Source organism: Ruditapes philippinarum, unplaced genomic scaffold (genome assembly GCF_026571515.1).
Source record: "Ruditapes philippinarum isolate M1 unplaced genomic scaffold, ASM2657151v2 ctg2441_1_1_1_1, whole genome shotgun sequence".
In the NCBI taxonomy this organism is placed as follows: Eukaryota; Metazoa; Mollusca; class Bivalvia; order Venerida; family Veneridae; genus Ruditapes; species Ruditapes philippinarum.
Window position 1 is genome coordinate 192505 of NW_026863907.1, and position 26549 is coordinate 219053.

General features: G+C 32.7%; 1 protein-coding gene across 9 annotated transcripts in view; it reads left to right on the plus strand.

Annotated features, from left to right (window-relative positions):
- LOC132723775 (Kv channel-interacting protein 4-like) overlaps positions 1 to 26549 on the plus strand; it is a 253491-nt gene that overhangs the window by 172111 nt on the left and 54831 nt on the right. Inside the window, exon 1 of one of the 9 annotated variants that reach the window (XM_060708555.1) lies at positions 21970 to 22736. The exons of the other annotated variants lie outside the window; for them this stretch is intronic. Coding sequence (XP_060564538.1) covers positions 22667 to 22736 — 70 coding nt within the window. The 5' untranslated portion in view covers positions 21970 to 22666. Of the gene's footprint in view, positions 1 to 21969; positions 22737 to 26549 lie in introns of those variants that run through there. 9 annotated transcript variants of the gene reach the window in all.

Genomic DNA, 26549 nt, shown 5'->3' on the forward strand with positions numbered 1-26549 from the left:
AAAAATTATTGTAATGAATGTCTTATGAAGGAACAATTAACTATAACGCTTTATACTCATCAAATATAAATTTATATGCTTTATAAATATCAAATATAAATATCAAATATTTATATATATAAATATCCAAATAAAATATAACAGGTTCCATACTTTTATATTTATAATCTTTTATTAAGTATTGTTATTCTCCAATTAACTGAATCCTCCCTACTGAAATTATTTTTATTACAAATCTTTTAAGCTTGAACTGTAAAAATTAATTAATATATTATTGCATAATGCATAAAACATTTTAATAATTTCCCCGAATTTAACGACGTAAATTAATTGAGAATAACTGACGCAATAAGATATAATTAAATATAATAATTAATTGCTTTAAATATATTACATGAAATACATTTTTTGTAGCAAATCTGTGGAAATAAAGTAAAATATTTTATGATTGTGAAGTTGGAGTTGTGAATTCATGAAGATGAAATTGTAAATTCATAACGTTGAAATGAAATTGAAATTGTAATAACGTGAATAGCTAAAATTTTAATTCGAAAAGCAAACATTGTGAATTTGTGAAGTTAAACTGTCACCAGATTTACTGTACAGTTCATATCATCAATTTATAAATGTTATATGTGGAATGGTATTTCCTTTTATAAAATTCTTGCATAAAACCTGCGCATGCAAGTGTATATTAACGGAGAAGAAAACATGCATTAATGGTAAGAATCACGCAAACAAAAAGTTTTTAATATACACGATTCAGGGAGCCGTTATTGCACGTTTTTAATATGCACGATACAGGGAGACTTTATTGCACGTTTTTTATATGCACGATTCAGGGCGCCATGTAAAAATAGGCGATGGCAATGACGGTCTCGCTAATTTCATTATCAAGACAACAGTCAAATGGCATCACCGCGTGACTTAACCAATTTATACGACAAACAAATAATACAATGCGGAATTACCGGAATCAGACTTATTATTCCATTCAAGATAAACACTAATAATACATCTTTTGTCGTGCATAAGTCTTCAAAATTATTACATCCCTCACCCTGCGAACTTGGGCTTAAAATGTGTTCCCGAAGTTTCTGCAATGTTAATGCACTACAAAAGGTGCGTAAACCCTCTATTACAATCTTATAAAGTACTGAAAACATTGACAAGTTACACTTACATAAAAGTGCACGAAATTTATCTTTAAAAATGTAGGAAAATGAAAGTCCCTCAAAGCAAAGGCACCAATAGCAAAAAAGTTGAAAATTGCTGACCCGGGTTGATTGTTTCTGTTCATGAGAGATGATAAAAAGTGCAAGGTCTCTCACGCACCCTAGCACCGCCTGAAGCTGTTTCAATCCTTTAAACAAAAAGTATTGGAATCAATGATCCCGAAGGCCAGTAAAATATAACAACACTGTCATGATGGTTGTGAAGTGATCTTTGGGACCGCAGTTGAACTAAGGGTTTACCCTTTTTTGTGATGTCGCATGTCATGGTTATTTTTTGTGCTCATGTTTGTATTGTGTTATGTCTCACTCCATGTGTTATATTACTATGTTTGCTCATTATGCCAAAATAAATCTTATCTTGTGAAGTACGGGGCATTTTTACAGCTGTCACATTAATTTTGCACTTGGTACCTTAGAAAATATGGTAACACCTGCTGATGTGAGTAAAACAAATATTGTAAAAGGGAGAATTTTTAAGACATGAAAATTTGTACACTGTAATCCTGAAAATGTAAATAACATTTGTGCAAAGAAGAGTTATTTTCAATTAAAATCAAAATGACTTTTATCAAATATGCTTTATCAGTTGCGGTTTATATCTGCTCGACGTGAATTTATTGATATCAGCATGTTTGGTTGCCAAGGAAAATTGAATATTTCTACTAAACAAATTTCTGTACAGATGTTCAAAACAAACATTTGTTTAATGAATACTTCAGGTTATTGGTTTATGAAGTTAAAATATCACAAGTATACCATCTTAATGTTGCTGCAAAAGCGGCATTTCGGAAGCTACACGCAAAACAATGCGCTTTTCAAAGAAATGATAAGTACATTGTTGTTTTTTTTTCTTTTCTTTTCTTTTCTTTTGTTTTTTTTTTTTTTGTTTTTTGTTTTTTTTTTTTTTTTTTTTTTTTTTTTTTTTTTTTTTTTTTTTTTTTCTTGCTTGGTTCCTGCTCGTGTTTAAATATTTACATAAAATGTTTTGCTGTATAAACATAGTCATCTGGTATGCATCTATTGCGCCTACCATGTAATAAACAGGACAGAATAGATACTTCATTATGATTGGTTCATTGTACATTATCTATAAAACAATGATATTTCCAAATAAACATCAAAATGATGGTTATAGTAATCATGATATTTTTGTAACAATTCATAATTAAATTTATATGGTGACAAGATAATAAATTAATACATGTATATAACACAGTGGGAAAAGAAGAATGAACAGTAACTGTTATAGAACTAAATACTCAATACTGAACATTTTGTTTCTCATAGTAGCGACTTCACACAGCAAACACACAATCAAACCGAGACTGCAATTTGCATACAACATTGCTGTTTCCATAGCTTCAAAGAGATTACCCTATCTCTAGAATTCTTCAACAATTTTTGATAATTTCACTGTACAAATAGTTTGTCTTAAAGTCAATCATAATTGTATCATTGTCATGATTGTTTTCTTTGAATGTTTTTTTTATAGCAACACAAGTTAATTTAAGATGTTTTAGAATCAAAGAAAGAAACACTACGAAAGATTAACAATTTTAAATGTAAAAAGGATAATAGTATGGACTTAAGAATATAGAAATATAAAAAGAAGTGGTCTAGGAGTCAATGGTCTAAGTGTCTTAGAGTATATATAAGTTAATGGACCAAATGATTATATTCATCTTAAACATATATGAGCCGCGTCATGACAAAACCAACATAATGGGTTTGCGACCAGCATGGATCCAGACCAGCTTGTTATAGGGTTTGTAAGCGAACAGCATGGATCCTGATCAGACTGCGTCTGGATCCATGCTGGTCGCAAACCCATTATGTTGGTTTTGTCATGACGCGGCTCATATTATTTTGAATAAAATTCATATTATATTCACATATATTTTGTTTTGATGATAATTTACCTATAATTGTTAAAAAGATGCATTTTAAAATTATTTTGATGATAAATTATCATGTTTTCAAATAATATGCTTATTTAATTTCAATTATCTTTTTTCTAAAAATAGGGTCTTAAAGATTTACAATGTATATTTTTTCTCTTTAGATTGATTTCTTATTTTGATATTTTATTTTGACTGGACATTGTTTTAATTATTGTAATTGATGACGAGACAATCAATGTAAATGATTAAAAAGTTGAAGTTTGATTTTTTCTAAATTGTATTAAGTTATAGTTGTTAACATCTCCTGCAGAGAAACAAGTTGGTGCCACCGTAGCATAGTGGTTATAGTTAGTACCTTCAAATCACTTGGCCGTTTGTTTCGGACTTTCCTTTGAGTTCTTCAATCAGCTAACGTAGCAGGGGCGGCAAAATCATTGGATCATACTACCAGCCTGTACGGACAAGTGAATTGATTCCAGAATAACTTACTTTATAAATATCATTCCTACATGCTTCAAGTAAAACGGACAAGTTAGTCAAAATCAGATATTGCAGGCTCTTGCAAGTAAGGTAATAAAACAATAACATTAACAGAAAAACGATCATCCCTCGTGAAAGTAAGTTTGCCCTCGACCAACGCCTCCAGTCATAGAAATTTCCTCGGGATGATATTTTTACCCACTGACGTATATATTATTTATAAATTGCTATTTTGTTTATGGTCGTTGGTACAGTTTTATATTATAGATATAAACAGAACAAAAACTTAATAATACAATTTATTTTAATTATGCCAAGATCTTAGAAAATGATTATATATGTTCATTCTAAAGTCATGCAAAGTTGAAATAAATTCTATCGTTAAGTTTTCACGCTGATTTAATGATTATGTGTTTATGAAAACTCTTGAAAAGCTCTTTAAGTTATCAGAAGTGTTAACAGAATGATGCAGCTGTGGCCATCAGTCAACAAGACATAACTTACTCAAGCCAAACGTTTGGCGTTTAATAGGAAACTTTGAACGGAATTTTAGGCCTTTGATTAATATATATTTGTTCAGACCATTTTTTTACAGTTGAGGGTAATTTCATCTTTTCTCGTGCATTAACATCTGTAAAAGCACGAGATTTTAAAACCCTGGCCCGTATGGCGATGGATTTGACAAGTCCGAGTTAATGCAATAAAAAATATGCATTAAGCGTTATTCTTGCATAAATATTTACGATTAATTTGGTCATTCCGCGTTGTTATTTGTTTTGGGTTGTTTTTTTGTTGTTGTTTTTTTTTTTCGTGTAAAGAAACCGGCTTCGTCATGCTTTTCATGCACATTTGAAAGTTATGTTTTTTTATAATAAAACTCTTGGGGCTGTCATGTTTCAAGCTGGTTTATCATGGCGCCCTGAGTCATACATATGAAGAAAAAAAACCGAGAAACAACGGCGTGGTGTCTCAAGAATCACGAGAGCACGCGCCAAAAATAATATGTGATTGCAATTTCAGTGCCAAAATGCCATCACAATCGCACGTGAAAAGCATGGCGAAATCGATTTCAAATTGAAAAATTTATGCATTATTATACAGTTTTTATTTATATGCAAGAATAGCGCTTATGCACATTTTGTGCATAACTATCTACAGAAGCCCTCGGCATTATAAAATGCGCCCTCGTACTTCTGCAGATGTTAATGCACGATATTGGAAGCATTTACCTATCACTGTTAGTCGATGTTCAACAACTTGCACGAGTTACAGAAAAAAAGGAAAACCATTTTTACTTTATAATGACAAAATTTTAACAACACAGTTGGTTCAGAATTGTATTACAATTGTTTTGTTATAAAAGCCTTTTACGTTGGAGAAATAAATATTCCCTAATTTGATATAATTCCCTTATTAGGTAATACATTAATACAAAATCAATACAATTCCATGCCGCTAATCGTAAAACTGTAAAGTTTTTCTGTTTGTTAGTGCATGTGAGATTAACTAAGGACGCTAACTTATTGAAAGTTTTTCTAGTCTACGTTCCCTCCCCTTGCACTGCGTGTGTAAGGGGAGGGAACCAAGACTACGTTTTTTGAGAGAAATACAAAAGTAGATTGTCTCCCTTGTCAGGCAATTTGTTTTTCGTTTCTACAAGACCATTATTTTGTTTACTCAATATCTTATTTATCAGAATTCGATCACGCTATTATTTACAAAAGACAAATGATGACATATTAATATTCCGTATAACATTTACAGTTCAAGTACTTTCTTTATTGTAAGATTCATTTCTTTATTGTAAGATTCGTATGGCATTTCCAGAACAAACACAGAACGCCATATTGTCCTACACAGTGTGCCTTTAATATACATGTATTCCAAATATTTAATGCCCGTGAAGTCAAATGTCTGCCCGAAGGTAGCTTTGGTCATATGGCGTCGTATGGCGCGCGTCTGTCCACCTGTCCGTCTTTTCTTTAAAGCGTAATGCCGTGACCACTGGTCAATCACGCGCCAACAATAAGAACTACGTAATCGTCTTTGGTTGGTGTACCGAATGTTTTTATATTAAACATATTGCCGGTGTTATTATCGTAATTGAAAATTAACTGTTTTATGAAGATTTTCTATACACGCGATTGTTTCTTCTTTCTTTTTTTCCTTTTTCGCATATACATATATGTATTTCTGTGCTCAAATTATTGGAGTAAAATGCTTTTTTGTGCTGAAACTATTGTATAGAAAAAGTATATTATATCTATAAACGTTTTAGCTTCTTGTCCGTGCATCTCCACATATACAGTATGAACGCTGTTACAGAAGACCTGTATCATAATTTTACAATACTCGCATTGGTTTTCTTATTTGTTATCTGCCATACCATTAAATATTCATACATAGATCGATTGACCGAGATCTAAACGACTTGATTATTATGGAGGGCGATCGTTGCCAAAATTCCAGACATGTGATGCGTGCCTTTTGAAAACTATTTTTGAAAATGCAATGCAATGTCTAGCATTTTTGATTGTATTCGTGCACAGCAAATGATATGCCTCTTAATCCAATCTTTTAATTGAAGGCACCCGCTTTTAAATAACAAGTTTACATGTAAATCTTAACAACTGACCTAACATGGAGAACAACAACAAATTTACAAGTTCGTATCTTCCATTGCATATAATACATAAGCATGTTTACTCACTTGTAGATATCTATCTGTACCTGAAAAATACAAATGAAATGTAAAACTCGAATACAGAAAATATAATTTAATAAAACGCGTTTCCAGTCGTATAACTACAACAGTACGTTTACACAGTAACATGTTTAAAATGACAAAAGTAGATTCACAAAGTTAAACGATTTTAAGTCATGCATGACGCCCCGCCTCTCTCTGAGTATTTACGATCTTCTATTACGTAAAATGTACGGACAGGTATAATACCCGTTGCCTCCCTAAAGTTAATTAAGGAAAAAAACGGCGTCCATTCTAACTTTTTTTCTTTCTATAAAAAGTCAAATATGTTTGGTATCAAATGAAAAATTTCTCCATAAGCTTTCTATGAGTGCCTCGGAAATATAAAATGAATTAAATAGATGTATTGAAATTTTTGTTTCAAAATTTATCATTTTTTACTCTGAAAATAACACTTTTGATTGGTAAGAAAAACACGGCATTCCCTCCAAACCTTTTTTTTTATTTCGTAATCAATTTTGATAATTTTTGATTGAAATAAAAGTGTGCTTCATAAGGTTTATGACATATAATTATATAATGCCTAAAAATAAAAATGAATTAAATCAAAATGAATTAACTTTTCGTTTAAAAGTTTATGTTATTTTCTGTAAAATAGAGAAAATAAGAATCCCTAAAGAACGCTCAAAACTACAAATTGAGAATGTTGCAGGCTTGGTTTAATTGAACCTGTTCATAGACGGTAATGGAAAGAGCAAGTTACCGTCCACGCCCCCCTAGCACCGGCTTAAGCAAAACTCAACATGAACTGGTACAATTTTGAATTTTGAAACATCCGCATATGTGTTAATATGGCGATTATCATGGAACCTTCAATGTGACACGTAAGTGCCATACCATGAAAAACGGCATATGGTCCCCAAGTAAAAATCAAAGGGCTGCAGCTCTATGGTATTTTCTGATCTTTGCAATCTAAATCATACTGACTATCTGTATGTACTGTCCTGTATAAGTTTATATTTATATACTATAATCCATCTTACGCAGCGACAGCGTTTTGATTTTCTTCTAAAACAGTTTGAGATTGATACATATGGAATTTTGCATGAAAAAAATAGAATTGCCTCGACCAGGATTTGAACCATAGGCCTCTCACACCCTCAACGAGACCTGTACCTTGAATAAAAACGAATACATTATGTAATTCTAAATTGAGAATTTCCATTTCGTGTTTGTAATCCTTATTTATTTCGAGGTATTTTGTTCACGATAAACGTGTTGTTTAACACTGATGAAAATAATCTATCGAAAATCTTCTCGCCAAAACAGTCCGACATGTCCGATATGTATTCCACTACTCGACAGTCAGATTTATTTGTGTACTACGCTCTGGAGTATTCGGTAATCGGCATAGCTAAAATAGCATTTTCATTGATTAATATGATAATCCGAAGCTTTACGGAATTAGCCGAACATTTTTCATTGGGTAAAAAAGATATTCATCCGAGAAATTTGTGATTGTAACCTCATATTTTTATTGACTAATTTAAACTTTTAATGCACTGTAATTCGTTAAATGCCTACATTAAAAAATATTCTTTCTTTTAAATTGCTGGTTTTTAAGCAGTTTTGAGAGATAGCTACTTTGCGTTGTTAGGACTGTGAGGAAATTTTGTGTTAGACCGTGGATGTTAGCTATGTATTTACTGATCATACGATCAGAAAATACAAAAACAAAACACACTCTGAAAGTCAGTTAGAGAAACATGGCGCACTCTACTTACTTTTTTATTTCTTGGTCAATTTTGATAATTTAAGATTCAAGTAAAAGAATCCTTTATGAACTTTCTAGTGATGCCTTAAAAATGAAAATTGATTACGTAGAAGTATTAAAAATTTTGTTTCAAACTTATCGTTGTTTATTTTTTCTCTCTTAAAACCGCACTCATATACAATGTATTCGGAAAAAACCACGTCGTTTCCTTTAGATACTTTATTAAAAAAATCAAAATGAATATTGAATAAAAGTTAAGAACATAAGCTTTGGACTAGTATATTAACAGTCTGGAAACAAAGTGATCCCTCGGATGCATTAATCACAACAAAATTACATAAGAATTGCAGACTCGGTTTGATTGAGTCTGTACATGAGGGATAATTAACAAGTGCAACATCCTTCACGCCCCCTATCACCGGCTTGAACGGTACTCAATTCTCAACACTTAATAGTGCTGGCATCAATGATCTCGAAGGACCAGAAAAATGTAACAACACTGAAGTGAAGAACGAGGCAACTTTTTACAGCTGCCACACGGCACTTGACACCTGCTGTTGTAAAGTATAAAAATCTGGAAACAAAGTGATCCCTCGGAAGCATTAATCACAACATAATTACATACGAATTTCAGACTCGGTTTGATTGAGTCTGTACATGAGGGATAATGACAAAGTGCAAAAGTTTTTATTCATACTGAAAATACCTTATTAAAGAGTGTACATATGTGCTACTGTTAAGTATTTTCTTGATTCCGGAAAGGAATCTCGGTGGCCGCTTTAAAATCCTATTTTTGCAAAAACCAGCATAGTTTTTGTTGAAAATGAAATTTGTGCCAATACATTTTTCAATGATACCAATAAAAATATTGGTTGGTTTTTAGATTATCAATAAAATGACTTCCTTGGAGTTGGTCATTGTTTCCCCTAAAAATTTCCAAAATCGCCGATGTTTCTCAGGAATATATGATAAACAAGATCAACAAGGAAAGGCGGCGCTCAATGAACGCAACCCCACATGACCCAGCAACAAGAACAAGTGTGAAGGAGCCCAGGCGGGCCCTAAACAAAACACAGGACAGGGCAATAGGCAGAGCACGGACAGGCTAATCACTAAAATGATAAATAATTTGTAACTGATCAGAAGACGATGTTAAATAATAAGTTAATGCATAAGTTATCTTCATCATGAATGGTTAAATCAGCAATTTTCAAGTGATGTTGCTAGTGACAAAACTTTTGTAACAAATGTTACAAATATATGTTATGAAAAATGCTGTATGTTTTCCTTTAGTTTTATTTAGAAATATGGGAAAGGCGCCGTTTTATACCTGTCCGCAATAGAAGTTCGTAAATACTCCGAAAGGGGCGGGGCCTTAAGCTTGACTTAAAATCGTTTAACTTTGTGAATCTACTTTTGTCTTTTTAAACATGTTACTGTGTTAACGTACTCTTGTAGTTCTACAACTGGTAACAGGCTTTTCTTAAACTCTTTTTATGTATTTAAGATTTACATTTCATTTGTGCATTTCAGATCTATAAGTGTGCAAACATGCATATGTATATCATGCAATGGAAAATACGAACTTGTAAATTTGTTGTCGTTTTAGATGTTAGGTCAGTTGTTACGATATATATGTAAACTTGTTATATAAAGGCGGGAACCTTCAATTAAAAAATTGAATTAAGAGGCACATTATGTGCAATGCACGGGTACAATAAAAAATGGTAGGCATACAAGTTCGCATTTTCAAAAGTCCTTTTAAAAAGGAACACTTTACACGTCTGGAATTTTGGCAACGAACGCCCTCCATAGATTATGGCCTCGCAATGTTTTCGTTAACAAAATATGTCCGAGATGGAGATGTATTGGTAATGTCTATATTTACTTGGTGATTATATTTACCCTATCATTTATGATAAAAGTTTATACTATGTATGAATGTATGTTTAGCAAGGTGTTGACCAATGATTTTGTTGTCTTTTCACTGAAAGCTCAAAAGTTTAGTTTTATAAACCAGGGCGTCCGTGGCTGAGTGGTAAAGGTCGTTGACTTCAATTTACTTAAACTTCACCGCTGTGAGTTTGAATCACGACAGGATGCTTTCAAGTAAGGAACCTACCAACCTAATTTAAGGAACGACGGTGGTTCTACTTAGGTACCCGATCGTGCCTGAAAAAAATGCACGAAAGGGGACGAGGACTTTCCTAACTGTAAAGGTGGAAATTCGTAGTATATATTAGCTACAAATGATAGATATTTATTTACAGTAAGTCAAAATTTGACTTAAGCGGATTTTAAGTACAAAGATAAAGAAGGAAATTTGACGGGACTTTATAAATTCTTCGACTAACGCGGAATTTTGAGTAAGGCGATTTTGACTTATTGAGAGTCAACTGTATATCATCATCACAGCATTATACTAATATTTGTATAAATTCCAATAATCACCATCGTCAAGTTCTATAAATTTATAAATTTTTACTTTTTTTTTCCAATTAGTTAAATGTGTTCCGGCCCAACGCTTTTTACCCCCGTGTAACCCATTGAAATAAAAAAGTGTTTCAATCTTTAAGATGACTTATACGACATAACAAAACCACCTTGTCTCACAGATATAGCAGGAATGTATTCCCTTTATCATAACGTAGAAGATCAAAAGAATCGCAGAAAGTGTTTACATTACATAATCAAAGTACCGAAGTATAGATCGACTGGCTATCTGTTACTGTATGTTTCACTGACACATTACGTTACTTAAGCATGTTTTTTACGTTACTTTTGTATGTTTTGTTACTTCAGCGTGTTTTGTTAAAACAATGCTATCAGTTTTGTTTATTTTAGACAGTTAATACAGTATACATTGCTTTTGGCAAATAAAAAATGGAAGGTATCTTTAATCATTGTATTGGCCGTTGCCTTAGTTATTGAAACATTTATCTGTTTGAACTGGTCATATATATATATCACGGAAGTTGTATTTATGGTAACTGTTTTTTTTTACTGAAAAGATGTTCATAGTCTCCTTATTGCTACCCAGCAAGTATCTTGCTCTTACAAATTAAATCAAAAGAAATGAATATATTCGCTTTTTTAAAAATAATGTTCAGAAACATGTAAAATAAGGGATATGAGATATAAAGCAATTCGAACTATTTGCCAATGCGTATGATGTCACGGGTGGTCTTAGGTTTTCGGCATGTGGTCTCGGCAACAGCAAAACAGAGTGGATAGTTCGATTTGGAAAATATGGTTAAAGCTATAGTCGGACGATCTGACAACTCAACGTGTTCCGTTGTGTTGTTTTTTGTGTGTAAAGAACAAGTGGCGAAAGGGAATTTATAATTTGAGATATTGATATATTGCCTGTCATTGCTAAAAAACTATTCAAATTATAAATATTACAAAATGTTGGTCAGCTTTGACTTAACAACTGTTTTATATCAATAAATTACTAATTCTATGTTTTTCGTGGTAAATCTATTATTAACTTGCTTCTCATTTATCAGTCATAAAAAAGGAATGAAAACTGGCCCATGATGGAAATAGAATAAATATCATCATCTCCTAGGATGATATTTCACCTCGTGGGTACTGTTTAAGTGTAGGTTAGGCGGATTCAATTAGATATACCTAATGGCGAAATAATATTCTCGTATTCTCTCGTTGTCTTCATAATTAATGACATAATTTTGCTAAGTAGAAGACTCGTTGTGTTAGTACAACATTCATTTGTGATGGTGTTAGTCTGACAAACTAGTGTGAGTTTTTGTGTGTGTACTGTACCTGTTTGGAGTATATTCCATCTTTAATGAGCGGGTAATTTATGTTGTTTTGTTGTTGTTGTTTTTTTTTTTTTCTATTTCTCTATATCGAAAATTCATGAGAAGTAACCTTTTGTGAGTGTATGTGTACCTGAGCATGTGGATTATATTCGATACTTGATGGGCGGGTAATTTCTTATTGTTTTATCTCGGTTTCGAAAGTTCACATGAGTAGTTAATAAAATGGTCGAAAAAAATTACGTTTGTACGTTTGTGCAATATGCATTACAGATTTGAGAGGTGATAGGTAATATGTGAAACATGTTCGTCAGGTATTATACAGTTTTTAGACATTTGTTGTCAAAAATATTCAGTTGTATCAATAAATAATATAATCATGTTATAGGCGCGCTAAGCCACGAAATGTTATAATTTTCATTTTCTCAAAGACGTTATATGGTTTGGTGCCCTATTACTAATTACAGAAAAAAATTATTATTGGCCATATAACTGAACTATCTTTTGCTACATTCACTGCTTTGTGCTATTACAGTAATTGAGTATTTTGTATGGAAGCAAAAGATACCAATTCGTTTACGTATTGCTGCACCTATGACAAATAAGTTCACATTCAGCAATACTCACTTCAAGTGAAAAGCATCCATTATTAAAATAATCTTAAATAATGTTTGCCCTTTCTAAAGGAAAAAAAGAGAGACAAAATCATTTCTGATGCGTAATGTGCCCCTTAAACAATTGATCTGTTTTCTCTAGAATTTTTAAAATGGCGGGATAAAGATGTATTGAACATTTGCTCTATTATTCCTACACCATAAATATAATATGAGAACATCTCGTGTCAGATGAATGATGGAGTGGCGTTTTTTCATCATGGAATAACTTCATATCCGAAGTTCAAAAGGCCACTTGCCAAAATATACAAAACATACTATTGTACATATCGACTACAGACGGTATTCGGTTACTAGCCAAGATATTTGTTGTTGTTTCATAACACACGTTATGAACAACAAAAGCCATGTCTCTGCATATAATAACTGATGTTTTTGTTTTTTTAATTGACAAAGTAATATGTCAGTAAGTATGAAGTAAATGAAGGGTATTCTCACAAGATAACTTATTGAAAATTTTGCGAACAGTTTTCTGAAATGTTAATATTACATGTTATTTTACTTCCCACTAGTATCTTGTATTTTCATTGGATAAATGAATCGAAATCGCATAGTGAGTAGGTATTTTACATGAGAATATATACGTCACTTCCGGTTTTGAGGTCGCACCTGCATAATGGGTAGTAACTCTTACATTTTGTGTGATACCGGATTTTGTTAGGGTTTATATGAAATCAAATACCGACTAATTAACTCGTAAATTTGGGAAATATAAACTTATTCAAGTTTGTTCTACATAATCGAATATTAAAATTGCCATATGAATAGGAAGACCACTGGCCTTTAAATATAGATATGCATAAAAGTGCATTTGTGTGCTTAAAGGTGGTCGGTAAAATAAGTCCTTTTTGCTTTGGTTTGTCACTGACCCACCACGAAAACATTTACGTATTGTCACGTGTCAGCGACAAGCCTTACATGCACACGTAAGGTCGACCATCATTTTTTTTCTGCAATCACACGTTTTTGAGACAAAATAATTGTATAAATGCTATACTTGCCTATGAAAAGTAGGTCGATGACTAATTCTGTACTGTTTTTTATCCTGTCACTTGTATCAATTTCGGCTCACTTGTATCAATTTCGGCCCGTATATTTTTACTGATCTACGGCACTTGATCACGTGGTATGCATGTTTGCCGGACTACTTTTCAAGAAAAAATTTAAAAACTGTCGTTAAATTTTCTGTGTGTAGAATAACGAATTTTGGAAACGTTGATAAAACTTTGTTTATTTTTGTTCACTCTATAATTTTTCAAGCGAAATAAAAATTATTAAAAGTGAAATAAATGTAAAACTTAACTCGTTTGCGACATTAAAATAGCGTACTTGATTTGATTGTTTTGCACGTGCTGTTTGGCGCTACATTGTGACGTCACGTAAACAATACTTTCAACGTTTGTACAGCGTTAACGACTGAATAAAAGATATTGGTGTTCGAATTCATTTTCTTAGTTAGACCATTTTCTTTCATTCTAGATAGTTTTCACAACAAAATTCGACAAAAAGTTGTTTTTATTTATCACATTTTTCAAACAAAATGGCGCCCTCAATATACACAGGGAGATAATAAGAACGGAGAGTGCATCTTCTTTGTTTATATAGAAACATTTCCGATAGTGTGATTAAAGGTAGTTTGCCTAATCAAAGTCTTTTAAAAACGGTGACAGGATAAATAGAATAATAGATTGGTGCCGTGGATGGAGAAAGTTTATCTGGCTCTGCTCCGGAATTTATTGGGTTCGCCTTCGGCTCACCCAATAAATTCCTCCGCCTCGCCAATTAAACTTTCTCCATCCACGGCACCAACCTATTATTCTCTATATTTAGATTAACCAATCATTATAACGCCGAGTATATCCGGATAAACACAACACGTGCCTATGAAAAGTAGGTCAAAGACTAATTCTTATTACTGTTTTATTTCTTATTCATTTTCTATGTTTATTTTTTTCTTAAGGGCATATGTTTCTTTTATTGTTTAAAGTTTTCTTACGTCATGTCTATCCGGATAAACACTACACGTGTATATGAAAGATATGTCAAAGACTAATTCCTATGAGTATAGATCTATTGTTTAATTTCTTACTTTTTAGCTCACCTGTCACAAAGTGACAGGGTGAGCTTTTGTGATCGCTTTTCGTCCGGCGTCCGTCCGTCCGTCGTCCGTCCGTCCGTCCGTAAACTTTTGCTTTAAATGACATCTCCTCATAAACCACTGAGCCAATTTCATCCAAACTTCACAGGAATGTTCCTTTGGTGGTCACCTTTAAAAATTGTTCAAAGAATTTAATTCCATGCAGAACTCTGGTTGCCATGGCAACCGAAAGAAAAATCTTTAAATATCTTCTTTTAAACAACCCTAAGAGCTAGAGCTTAGATATTTGGCATGAAACATCTTCTAGTGAGTGTCTACCAAGTTTGTTCAAATAAAAGCCCTGGGGTCAAAATTGGCCCCGCCCCAGGGGGTCATTGATTTTCCCTATATGCATATAGTAAAAACTTAAAAAATCTTCTTTTAAAGAACCCAAAGAGCTAGAGCTAAGATATTTAACATGAAACATCTTCTAGTGAGTGTCTACCAAGTTTGTTCAAATAAAAGCCCTGGGGTCAAAATTGGCCCCGCCCCGGGGGGTCATTGATTTTCCCTATATGCATATAGTAAAAACTTAAAAAATCTTCTTTTAAAGAACCGTAAGAGCTAGAGCTTAGATATTTAGCATGAAACATCTTCTAGTGAATGTCTACCAAGTTTGTTCAAATAAAAGCCCTGGGGTCAAAATTTGCCCCGCCCCAGGGGGTCATTGATTTTCCCTATATGCATATAGTAAAAACTTAAAAAATCTTCTTTTAAAGAACCCAAAGAGCTAGAGCTAAGATATTAAGCATGAAACATCTTCTAGTGAGTGTCTACCAAGTTTTTTCAAATAAAAGCCCTGGGGTCAAAATTGGCCCGCCCCGGGGGGTCATTGATTTTCCCTATATGCATATAGTAAAAACTTAAAAATTTTTTCTTTTAAAGAACCATAAGAGCTAGAGCTTAGATATTTGGCATGAAACATCTTCTAGTGAATGTCTACCAAGTTTGTTCAAATAAAAGCCCTGGGGTCATAATTGACCCCGCCCCAGGGGGTCATAGATTTTCCCTATATGCATATAGTAAAAACTTAAAAAATCTTCTTTTAAAGAACCCAAAGAGCTAGAGCTAAGATATTTAGCATGAAACATCTTCTAATGAGTGTTTACTAAGTTTGTTCAAATAAAAGCCCTGGGGTCAAAATTGGCCCCGCCCCAGGGTGTCATTGATTTTCCCTATATGCATATAGTAAAAACTTAAAAAATCTTCTTTTAAAGAACTCAAAGAGCTAGAGCTAAGATATTTAGCATGAAACATGTTCTAATGGGTGTCTACCAAGTATGTTCAAATAAAAGCCCTGGGGTCAAAACTGGCCCCGCCCGGGGGGGTCATTGATTTTCCTTATATGTGTATAGCAAAAACTTAAAAATCTTCTTTGAAAAAACCCAAATAGCTAGAGTTTAGATATTAAGCATGAAACATCTTTAAGTAAATATCTACAAAGTTTGTTCAAATAAAAGCCCGGGGGTCAAAACTGGCCCTGCCCCAGGGGTGTCTTTAACTATATGTGTATAGTAAAAACCTTAAAAAATCTTCTTTTAAAAAACCCAATGAGCTAGAACTTAGATGTTTAGCATGAAACATCTTCTTATGGGTGTCTACCAAGTCTGTTCAAATAAACAAATAAAAGCCCTTGGGTAAAAATTGGCCCGGGGGTGGGGGGGCCTATATACAGGTGAGCGACCTCAGGGCCATCATGGCCCTCTTGTTTGTTGTTGTGTTTTTTCTTGAGGCATATGTTTCTTTTATTGTTTTAAAGTTTCCTTACGTCATGTTACAGTCGTTTGATATATTGTTTATTTAAACAGCCTTGCTAAATTAAACAAAAAGATATGGTATCAGTAACAGCTTATTTCGTGCTATAAACAAATAAACCTTAACGATAATTTTAATATACATCAGTCTATTTTCCAGAAGAATAGCATTGGGTATATAAATTATTTTGGACTGCTTTTGTGTTGTACGTGAACTTTGTTGAATTTATATACACTATCATTGGTCTCAGTAGGGACAGAACATCGGCATTTGAAAATGTATGTTAAAGAATTGACGCCCTAACCAGTCTCATGTGGTGGGACTGCCCAACGTCAGCAAATCTATGACGTCAAAAGGTCTTGGTGTTGCCATTAATATGGCAGGGCTTCCGTAAATGGAAGTTTGGGAGTCATTTACTCCTTGATTTTGGCTTGTGACTTCCAAAATGTAATGCATTTCCTTCTTTATCAATATAATGCGACTTCCAATGCCAGACAATTTGCAGTCTCTGACTTCCAAATTTCGGAATTTCGGAAGCCTTGATATGGTATTGTCTAAAAAAAAGTTTAAAGTGCCTTATTTATTTATATGTCCCGTTAGGTCCCAGAAATGCTTTTATATATATTTCTCAAAAGAATTGTATTTTTATTGTCTTGCTATAGTTTCCAAAGAGTTACTCAATGGACAATTTCCTGAATTATCTTTTGCTTCTGTTGCATTTTGGAGATGTGTGTAGTCATAGTGATTTAGTATTTTGTATGGAAGTCAAAATACTACTTTGTTTATATTTTGCTACTTTCGTAAGGAATAATTTTACGTTCGGTGCCACTTTCCTCAGGTGATAAGACTCTGACATGCTCTTAAATCATTATTTGAGCCGTGTCACGACTAAACCAACATAGTGTGTTTGCGACCAGCAGGGATCCAGACCAGCCTGCGCATCCGCGCAGTTTGATCAGGATCCATGCTAATCGCTTACAAACCCTATTACAAGTAGAGAAACTGATAGCGAACAGCATGGATCCTGATCAGACTGCGCAGATGCGCAGGCTGGTCTGGATCCATGCTGGTCGCAAACGCATTACGTTGGTTTTGTCGTGACGCGGCTCATTTTAAAGTTATAAAGCTCAAAGTATGCTCTTTCTTAAGAAGGAAAATGTATTTGCTTCTGAAATATGTTGCAAAATAAAAATGTTAGCCTATAAAATGTTATAGTAGTTAGTTAAATCAATATACCACAAACATTTTAACTTACAACTAGTGAATTAATGGGTTCACAACAATTACTGAGCATGTTTAGCTAATTAAAAGATATTTCATACCACATTAATTACATGTCTATCTAGTAGTAAATTAATGCAGTATAGTACATTCAAATATATAATCAAGTTGTCTAGCTGGCAAGATGAGACTTAAACTTTTTTAGAAATGTATCATCTGCATGTCTAGCTATCTGTCAGTGAATGCAGTGTTTCAAACACAAATTATATAAACTTCTAGCTGGCAACTAGTGCATGTAGTGTTTCAAACACAAATTATCTACACGTATAGCTGGCAACTAGTGAATGTAGTGTTTCAAACACAAATTATCTACACTTCTAATTGGCAACTAGTGAATGTAGTGTTTTAACACGTCTAGCTGGCAACTAGTGAATGTAGTGTTTCAAACACATATTATCCACACATAAATGGCAACTAGTAAATGGCGTGTTTCAAACACATGATATCTACACGTCTAGCTGGCAACTAGTGTATGTAGTGTTTCAAACACATATTACCTACACGTCTAGCTGGCAACAGTTCATTGAAGTGTTTCAAACACATATTATCTACACGTCTAGCTGGCAACTAGTGAATGTAGTGTTTCAAACACATATAATCTACACGACTACCTGGTTGCTGCTGGATGTAGTGTTTCAAACACATATTATCCACACATCTAGCTGGCAACTAGTGAATGTAGTGTTTCAAACACATATCTACACGTGTAGCAAGCAACTAATGAATGTAGTGTTTCAAACACATATTATCTACACGTCTAGCTGGCAACTAGTGGATGAAGTGTTTCAAACACATATTATCCACACATCTAGCTGGCAACTAGTGAATGTAGTGTTTCAAACACATATCTACACGTGTAGCTAGCATCTAATGAATGTAGTGTTTCAAACACATATTATCTACACGTCTAGCTGGCAACTAGTGGATGAAGTGTTTCAAACACATATTATCCACACATCTAGCTGGCAACTAGTGAATGTAGTGTTTCAAACACATATTATCCACACGTCTAGCTGGCAACTAGTGAATGTAGTGTTTCAAACACATATAATCTACACGACTACCTGGTTGCTGCTGGATGTAGTGTTTCAAACACATATTATCCACACATCTAGCTGGCAACTAGTGAATGTAGTGTTTCAAACACATATTATCCACACGTCTAGCTGGCAACTAGTGAATGTAGTGTTTCAAACACATATTATCTACACGTCTAGCTGGCAACTAGTGCATGTAGTGTTTCAAACACATATTATCTACACGTCTAGCTGGCAACTAGTGGATGCAGTGTTTCAAACACATATTATCTACACGTCTAGCTGGCAACTAGTGGATGTAGTGTTTCAAACACATATTATCTACACGTCTAGCTGGCAACTAGTGAATGTAGTGTTTCAAACACATATTATCGACACGTCTAGCTGGCAACTAGTGGATGTTGTGTTTCAAACACATATTATCTACACGTCTAGCTGGCAACTAGTGGATGTAGTGTTCATATTACCTACACGTCTAGCTGGCAACTAGTGAGTGTAGTGTTTCAAACACTTACTATCTACACGTCTGGCAACAATTCATTGCACATAGTGTTTCAAACATCATAATAATTATTATCTATACGTCTAACTAGCTACTACTGAATGAAGTGTTTAAAACACATATTATCTATACATCAAGCGGGATACAAGTGAAGTTGTGTTTCAAACACATATTATCTACACGTCTTACTGACAACTAGTGAAATTTAAGTGCAACATTTAGTAAAAGTAATTCATTTAAAGCACTTTTTCTTTTCTATGCATTACAGTTATATTAAAGGTGCTTATATTTAATCTAATATAAACAACCCTGAAATGCATTTTGAATATCCCTAGTTTTGAACATTTTTTTATCTTTTAAATCAAGAAGCGAACTATTCTCTGCTGTTTATTGTTTTCAGATATCGTATCAGGAAAATTGCCAATGCATGAAAGTTTTGCTAGTTGAATAAAAGTTGTAATAATACTTTAAGACCCATTAAACCTGAAAATGCAATTAATTTTATTTCCCAGATGTAATATTTTTGGTGTCCTATTACAACTTCCAAAACGTTTCTCATTTGGCAATATAGCTTAGCCAACGTTTGCATTTTCTGCGTTTTAGGTAATGTCATAAGTGATGTTAGAGTAATGTAGTAGTTTGTATGGAAGTTAATATTTTATTTTGATTACGTTTTGCTACCTTTTAGACAAAGTATTCCATATTTAGCGCTATTTTCTTCAAGTGAAAAGCTTTTTCCCATGTTCTTAATACAGTATTGCAATAATATAAAACACACGTTTGCCTTTCCAACAAAATGGAAAAAAATAACCTGAAGCTTTATGTGCCTTTAAACGTTCTATGTTTCTTACTTTATAATATAATGATATTTATTATATTGATCTGTCGCATTCCATTTACTAAAATATAAGAAAATATTATTATTATATGTCGACTATTTTGGTACTGGCGTTCTGATGGAAAATCGACACACAAAACATTGAATTTGAAACATTTTTGCTAAGAGGGTTGCTTAGAGGTTAATATAGAACAAAGAGAATACAAATATAAATTTCACACTATTTAATGAGTTTTTAGTTTCTTTTCCATGTCCACATGTATATAAATTGTTAATCATCACCAGTCACAAACCTTAAGTGTCTAGTCGGAGCTTTTGTTCAATGCACATGTCGTACGAGCAATTCCGGGATAATACCGGGGCATCATTAAAAAACACTTAAACAATACAGTATATTACAAAAGAAATAAAACATATAATTATTCCTTTGAATATTTGATTCTCAAGTTGACCGACTGACCGATTGCAATTATCTGTAATTCGTTTATTTCTATTCATGTACAGGCTTGGCACAATGGCCTAAATCTTGACCTGGCAATATTCCCCATGGGATTTTTTTTTCAATTGACCACCTTGATTTAGTTGTTCATATGTTAATAACAGTATTGATAATATGCAAATATTCCCATTCACGTCATCAGTCAGTCATATGAATCTCAAAAAGTTGCTGATTGCACGAGAACCGATGGTATTGATTAGAACACATAATTGAGCCGCGTCATGACAAAACCAACATAATGGGTTTGCGACCAGCATGGATCCAGACCAGCCTGCGCATCCGCGCAGTCTGATCAGGATCCATGCTGTTCGCTAACAAACCGTATATCAAGTAGAGAAATTGATAGCGAACAGCATGGATCCTGATCAGACTGCGCGGATGCGCAGGCTTGTCTGGTTACATGCTGGTCGCAAACCCATTATGTTGGTTTTGTCGTGACATGGCTCATATATACATTAGCAGAGAAATATATGTTCCAGAATTCCGATGAACTTGTTAAAGCATTCATATATGTATATAGTTTTGTCATTTTTATGTGACTTTAAAATTGATGACAATGAGTAGTCGTAATGAACGTCAAAATCAATGACGTCATCGGGTGAAGTCTTAAAATACAAACCTACAAAGTTTAACATATTTTGGATATTCTTCACATGTCCATACAGTACTGTACTTAAAACATGAAAATCCTTTGAAACAATTACAGTAATCTATAAATATCTGTTCTTTAAAGAAAAGATTAAAGTAAAAATGTATGCTTATGCATCAGCGAAAAAGAGAAGTCAGTGATTAGTGAAATGTTTTGTATAAAATTATTCTTTCTGGTACACATTTTTTCTATATTTTTTCTTAAAAAAACGATTTTATTTTTTCATCCATTACTCCGAAAAGATAAGAAAATAGAAAATACATGTAATATTATCATTTCTGGATAACATTTTTTTGTTTTTTTCTTTAAAAAAAAACGATTTTTTTCATACATGAATCTGAAAATAAAAGAAAATATAGTATCTCCGAAGCTTTGTGAGCGTTATATATGTATTTATCAATGAGAAAATTGGTTTCTTTCTCTTTTTTTGCTTTCTCGTGACAGCTCATTGTCTAGTCACAGATTTCTGTTAGTTGCAACAATATAGATTTGGTTAACGTGCCGAAGCCGGAATTTTTGTGTTTATCTATTTGCCATTTTCAATATAGATCTTCTGCTATCTGGTTGCTTGTTTATCGAATTAGCAAAACGACAGTCAGACCAGCGTAACTAAACGATCGATTAACAGGAGATGATGTCTACAAAACATCGTTAAATATTGAACATGTAATATTTCCAACATTTGAATTCCACATATCTCGCTGTGGTATAAGATGCGAAAAGAATATAAAAAAAAAACGGAAAGTATAAGAGTTTCGAGAACTTGACTCTGATTCTTTAAAAAGCTTTTATAGGTACGAAGTGGCTGTTTTTATATGCAGATAGCACGGATGTACGGATGATAGTTATCTTATTGCTTAAGATCATATAGGTTAATTATATTACATGGGAGTTAGTGTACATTCTGGAAAAGCACACGGCATTGTTATTGATTTCCAAATGATTAATCATTCATGTAAAGTTACCTCCAGCTGCATACGGCTGTTGGCTTTAACAGGTGTCTATTGAGTATAAATAAATCTATGGATGTTTGTTTATGCATATATGACTGAGGAGGAATTAATTATAAAAAAAAGAAGCTAATTGCTACAGCATATTGCTCTGGTTCGCTTCGGAATTCATCTTCTTACATGGCGCAACTGAGTTATAATTTTATGTTTCCTGCTTCCTGGATGCATTGAATACGTTTTTGTTTTAACTGAATTTACCTTGAACATTGTTCAGAGCTGTGATGTATATTTTGCGTATGTTTTAAAAGATATTTTAATTAGAAAAAAAGTTCAAGGAAATTTGAAGCTATGTAAACAACATGGATTTATTTGGATTTTATGTGACCTATTATAAGTAATTACTTCACATATTAGTGGTGTACTGTTTTAAACGTTTTGAAATTACATGCACGTTGCACGAGAATCTGGATGTTTCGAATGATCCTTTATCGTCTTTTCCCGCCGTTACGGAAACATTTGCTTCTTACGAAAGAAAACCGTAAGTAACGCATTTGTGCGATTTTGATATTTTTTTGATAAATTTGGATTTTCAAGAAGAAATACAAATTATACATGTACATTAATTTATATGTAATGCAACTAGTGTGTTACAATGGTGTCCCAGTTGGAAATAATCAATAAGCGTAGTAATATAATAAACATATAATTTTATCTGACGCAGCACGTGCAGTCGTTAATTTTTAAATTTATAAAAACACAGCGCGTTGTTATTTACTATCTATTATAGATCCTGTATCTTTTGATTAAAGTGGTAAACCACAATAAGTGAAAATATATATATGTACATAATTATGCCAAAAAAATAGTTTTCAAACATTAAAGAATATGTAAAATATGTATTGCAGATATTTGTGCATATTAAATGTAATCATTAAAATATGTGCATTCATTTCTTATTGTAAAATTTGACTTAAACTTTATAGAAAATAAATTTTTATTACCTCCCTTTATTTTCATGAAATGTTAAATTCGGTAATATCTTTATAACTAATGCTTTTTGGAACCTACGATATTGATAAATCTTAATTTTAGCATCGTATTTATGATTTAAAACCACAAAAAATACAGAATCTTTAATTGTTAAATCTATCCTATTGAATTATGTGTTAATTGTAATTTTCAGCACGTGCATTTATTGTATTATCTATTTATTGTTATTTATTATTAAATACAGAACAAACAGTATCTATTAATTGTTAGATATAGGTATTATATTATTCATGTATTTTAAACACAGCACGTGTAATGATTACATTATCTATTAAATATCATGGGTAGCACGTGCAGTCATTGTAGTATCTATTTATTGATAAATATAGCACGTGCAATCATTGCATTATCTATTGAATATCATAAATATCAGGTGCAGTCACTGCATTATATATTTAATGTTAAATACATCAAGTGCAGCTATCATATTATCTATTAAAAATCATATATAACACGTGCAGTCATTGTATTATCTATATATTGTTAAATACAGCACGTGGACTTAATGTATTATGTATTTATCTTAATTACAGCACGTGCAACGCGTACAGATTATATATTTTCTATTTAATGTTAAATACATCAAGTTAAGTTACTGTCGTAATTATTCATTTTAATTGCACAACGTCCAGGTATTATACTTTCATTTAATATTAAATGTAGCACGTGCAAATGATGTATTCTTCAAATGCAGCTATTGAATTCATGTGATAATCTTATATTTCGTAAATCAAAGTACGTCCAAAAGGAATGTGTCTGGGAGCTGAATAATAAAATTTCATCTGATGAAGTAAGGAATAGGAAATTAAACGAGACACACACAGGGGAATGAATTGAATAAAAACAGAATATTTTATGATATAAATCTGCATTTTATGACCTTGCTGAACTTACTGCGATCAAAAGAGATGAATCGTCTCTTTCATTTCTTCTTGTATTCGAAAGCTTAGAAAATGCGGCAAATTCTTCTATCTGTTAATGAATTAGGTACAGTCTAAAGCGGAAGAACCATAAGTGATTAACATGTACGTGCATTTTGGCCACACTCTATACCGTTGGCTGGTCAACTTTAAATTTTCATTGATATCCCTTAACATTGGTAATGGAAAGTTCCAAAATGGAAGATGGACAAGTCCATTTAAGAAAATCAGGATGTTAGGGAATAAATTTATTTCTAACCCAAACAGTCTTAAAAGAAAATCGTTTCTACTTTAAACATTAAGCAATTCTTAAACAAAGGCACATTATTATATGTCCATAATTCCCTTATCTATAGCACTGTAGAAGCGTACTTTCGGACGAACTTTAAAATCCTCCTTATTTCCTTATGTAGTTTTTCTTTAATATTTCAGTCTTTTATTGTTATTACACAAGTTTACGTGTTGTTTTTCTCTCTAGACGATCTTGATTTTTGAAACAAGAGGAAGATGTTTGTTAGTATAATGAAGTACTTGTGTCCACTGTCTAATTCTTAGAAAAAATGTTTTATATATCATTTCCTTCTATAAATAACATACACCTCGTCTCCATGGTTACACGTGTCACAAAAAGGAAATAAACCGCCTCTCTCCTTTTATTTATATGTAGACTTTGGAAATCACATATCCTGTTGATTTGCAGTAATGAACTTATTCTGCCATACGAGTAAATGCCACCTTTTCTGGTATGGTATAAATGATTCGGAACTCGGCAAATATGGTTTTGGGGTGGGGTGGGGTTGGGTGGGATCCAAACTTTTCCCGCGGTACAAACAAAGTTACCGTTAAAGCTCCACGGTGCAGTACCTATGACAACCAATTTGTCATCCAGTATCACTAATATCTGTAAACGTCAAAGTTGAAACTATCAAATATTGTTTGTACACCCGGTATTAGACAAAAAAAATTTGTAATTCCGGAGTCAGTCTATTCTTTGCCAAGTTATTGCCAAAATCTAAAAGCAATTACCATATAAGATGAATAACCAAGATGTTTTGATGTGTGTAGTAATGTTGTCACATATAAGATTTCATATATTCGAGACGATTGTTTGCTCTTCCTTCATTTTATATAAGCAAAATGATTCAAGGCACTTTGTTCTGCGTTGTTGCCTCCTACACAACTTCCCTATTGCTCGTGAACATTTTATAATATCATTGACTTTAGCTAACATAAGTTACATTTTTTTTAAACAATTTTTAAAAGACATTACATATGAAAAGGACGGATAAGAAATTTTGTACTTGTATCAACTAGAATTCTTTTTAACTATCATAGTTGACCTGTGTAAAAAAATTTCTCCTCTTAAATTGCAATGACCTGAGCTTAGATATGTGATATGTAGTATCACCTTATCGACCTCTATAAATTAAAAAGATGTTTTTCTGGTATCAATATTTGTCCTATTTTTGGTCACTTAATTTTATATAGGAATAAAAATTAAAATCTTCTGGTGAAAACTACAATTTTAAGAACTTCTAAAGATGTTTGGCATGTAGCATTGGCTACCACAACTTTGAAAAACTTACATATATATCATGTTCTTAGGGTAAAAATGACCCAATCCTAAATATGTTTCTTCGAAATTATGGTGTCCAGAGCATAAATATTTGGTATGTAGCATTACCTTATGTCCTGTACAAAAGTTGTATAAATCATGTCCCTTGGGTAAAAATCGGCTGCCCTGGGGTCAATTTACATAGGAATACTATTTTTAGCATGAAGCATTGCTTTGTGGACACGAGGTTTATAAATCATGTCCCTGAGGTCACCTTGACCGGTAAGTCACTCTGTTTATATAGACTTAAAATAAAACAGAATTAAGTGTTTTTGTGTGAAGAATATAGATATTTGGCATGCAGAATTTCTTATCAGAAATTAGAAAATGTTTAGAAAATGATGAATAAATTGTGCAGTTTGGGTCAAAAATAGCACATCTATTTAATGTGACCTTTTTACATATTTGTGCATTGAAGTCTAGCATCTTATCTGAGGTGACCGATACAGGGCCACCATTGCCCTCTTGATTAATATTGGTAAACATAGTTTACTTTTATAATTTCAAACAGCAGACTCATTATGCCATAAGTTACATGTCTGGCCTGAAGTGAAAATTAAGATAGATATTAAAGCAGCATATTACAAGATTCATGCTAATTTTGAAAAAAATATATATATATTTATAATAAGAATATTCAAAAATAACCCCTCATGCGTTAGTCATGTGGTGATAAATCTAGCAAAATCAGCTATCAATCGTAATTATTATTTAATTTGTGAATCTTTTTACTTTTCTCAATATCATAGAATATTTTTCTCAAATT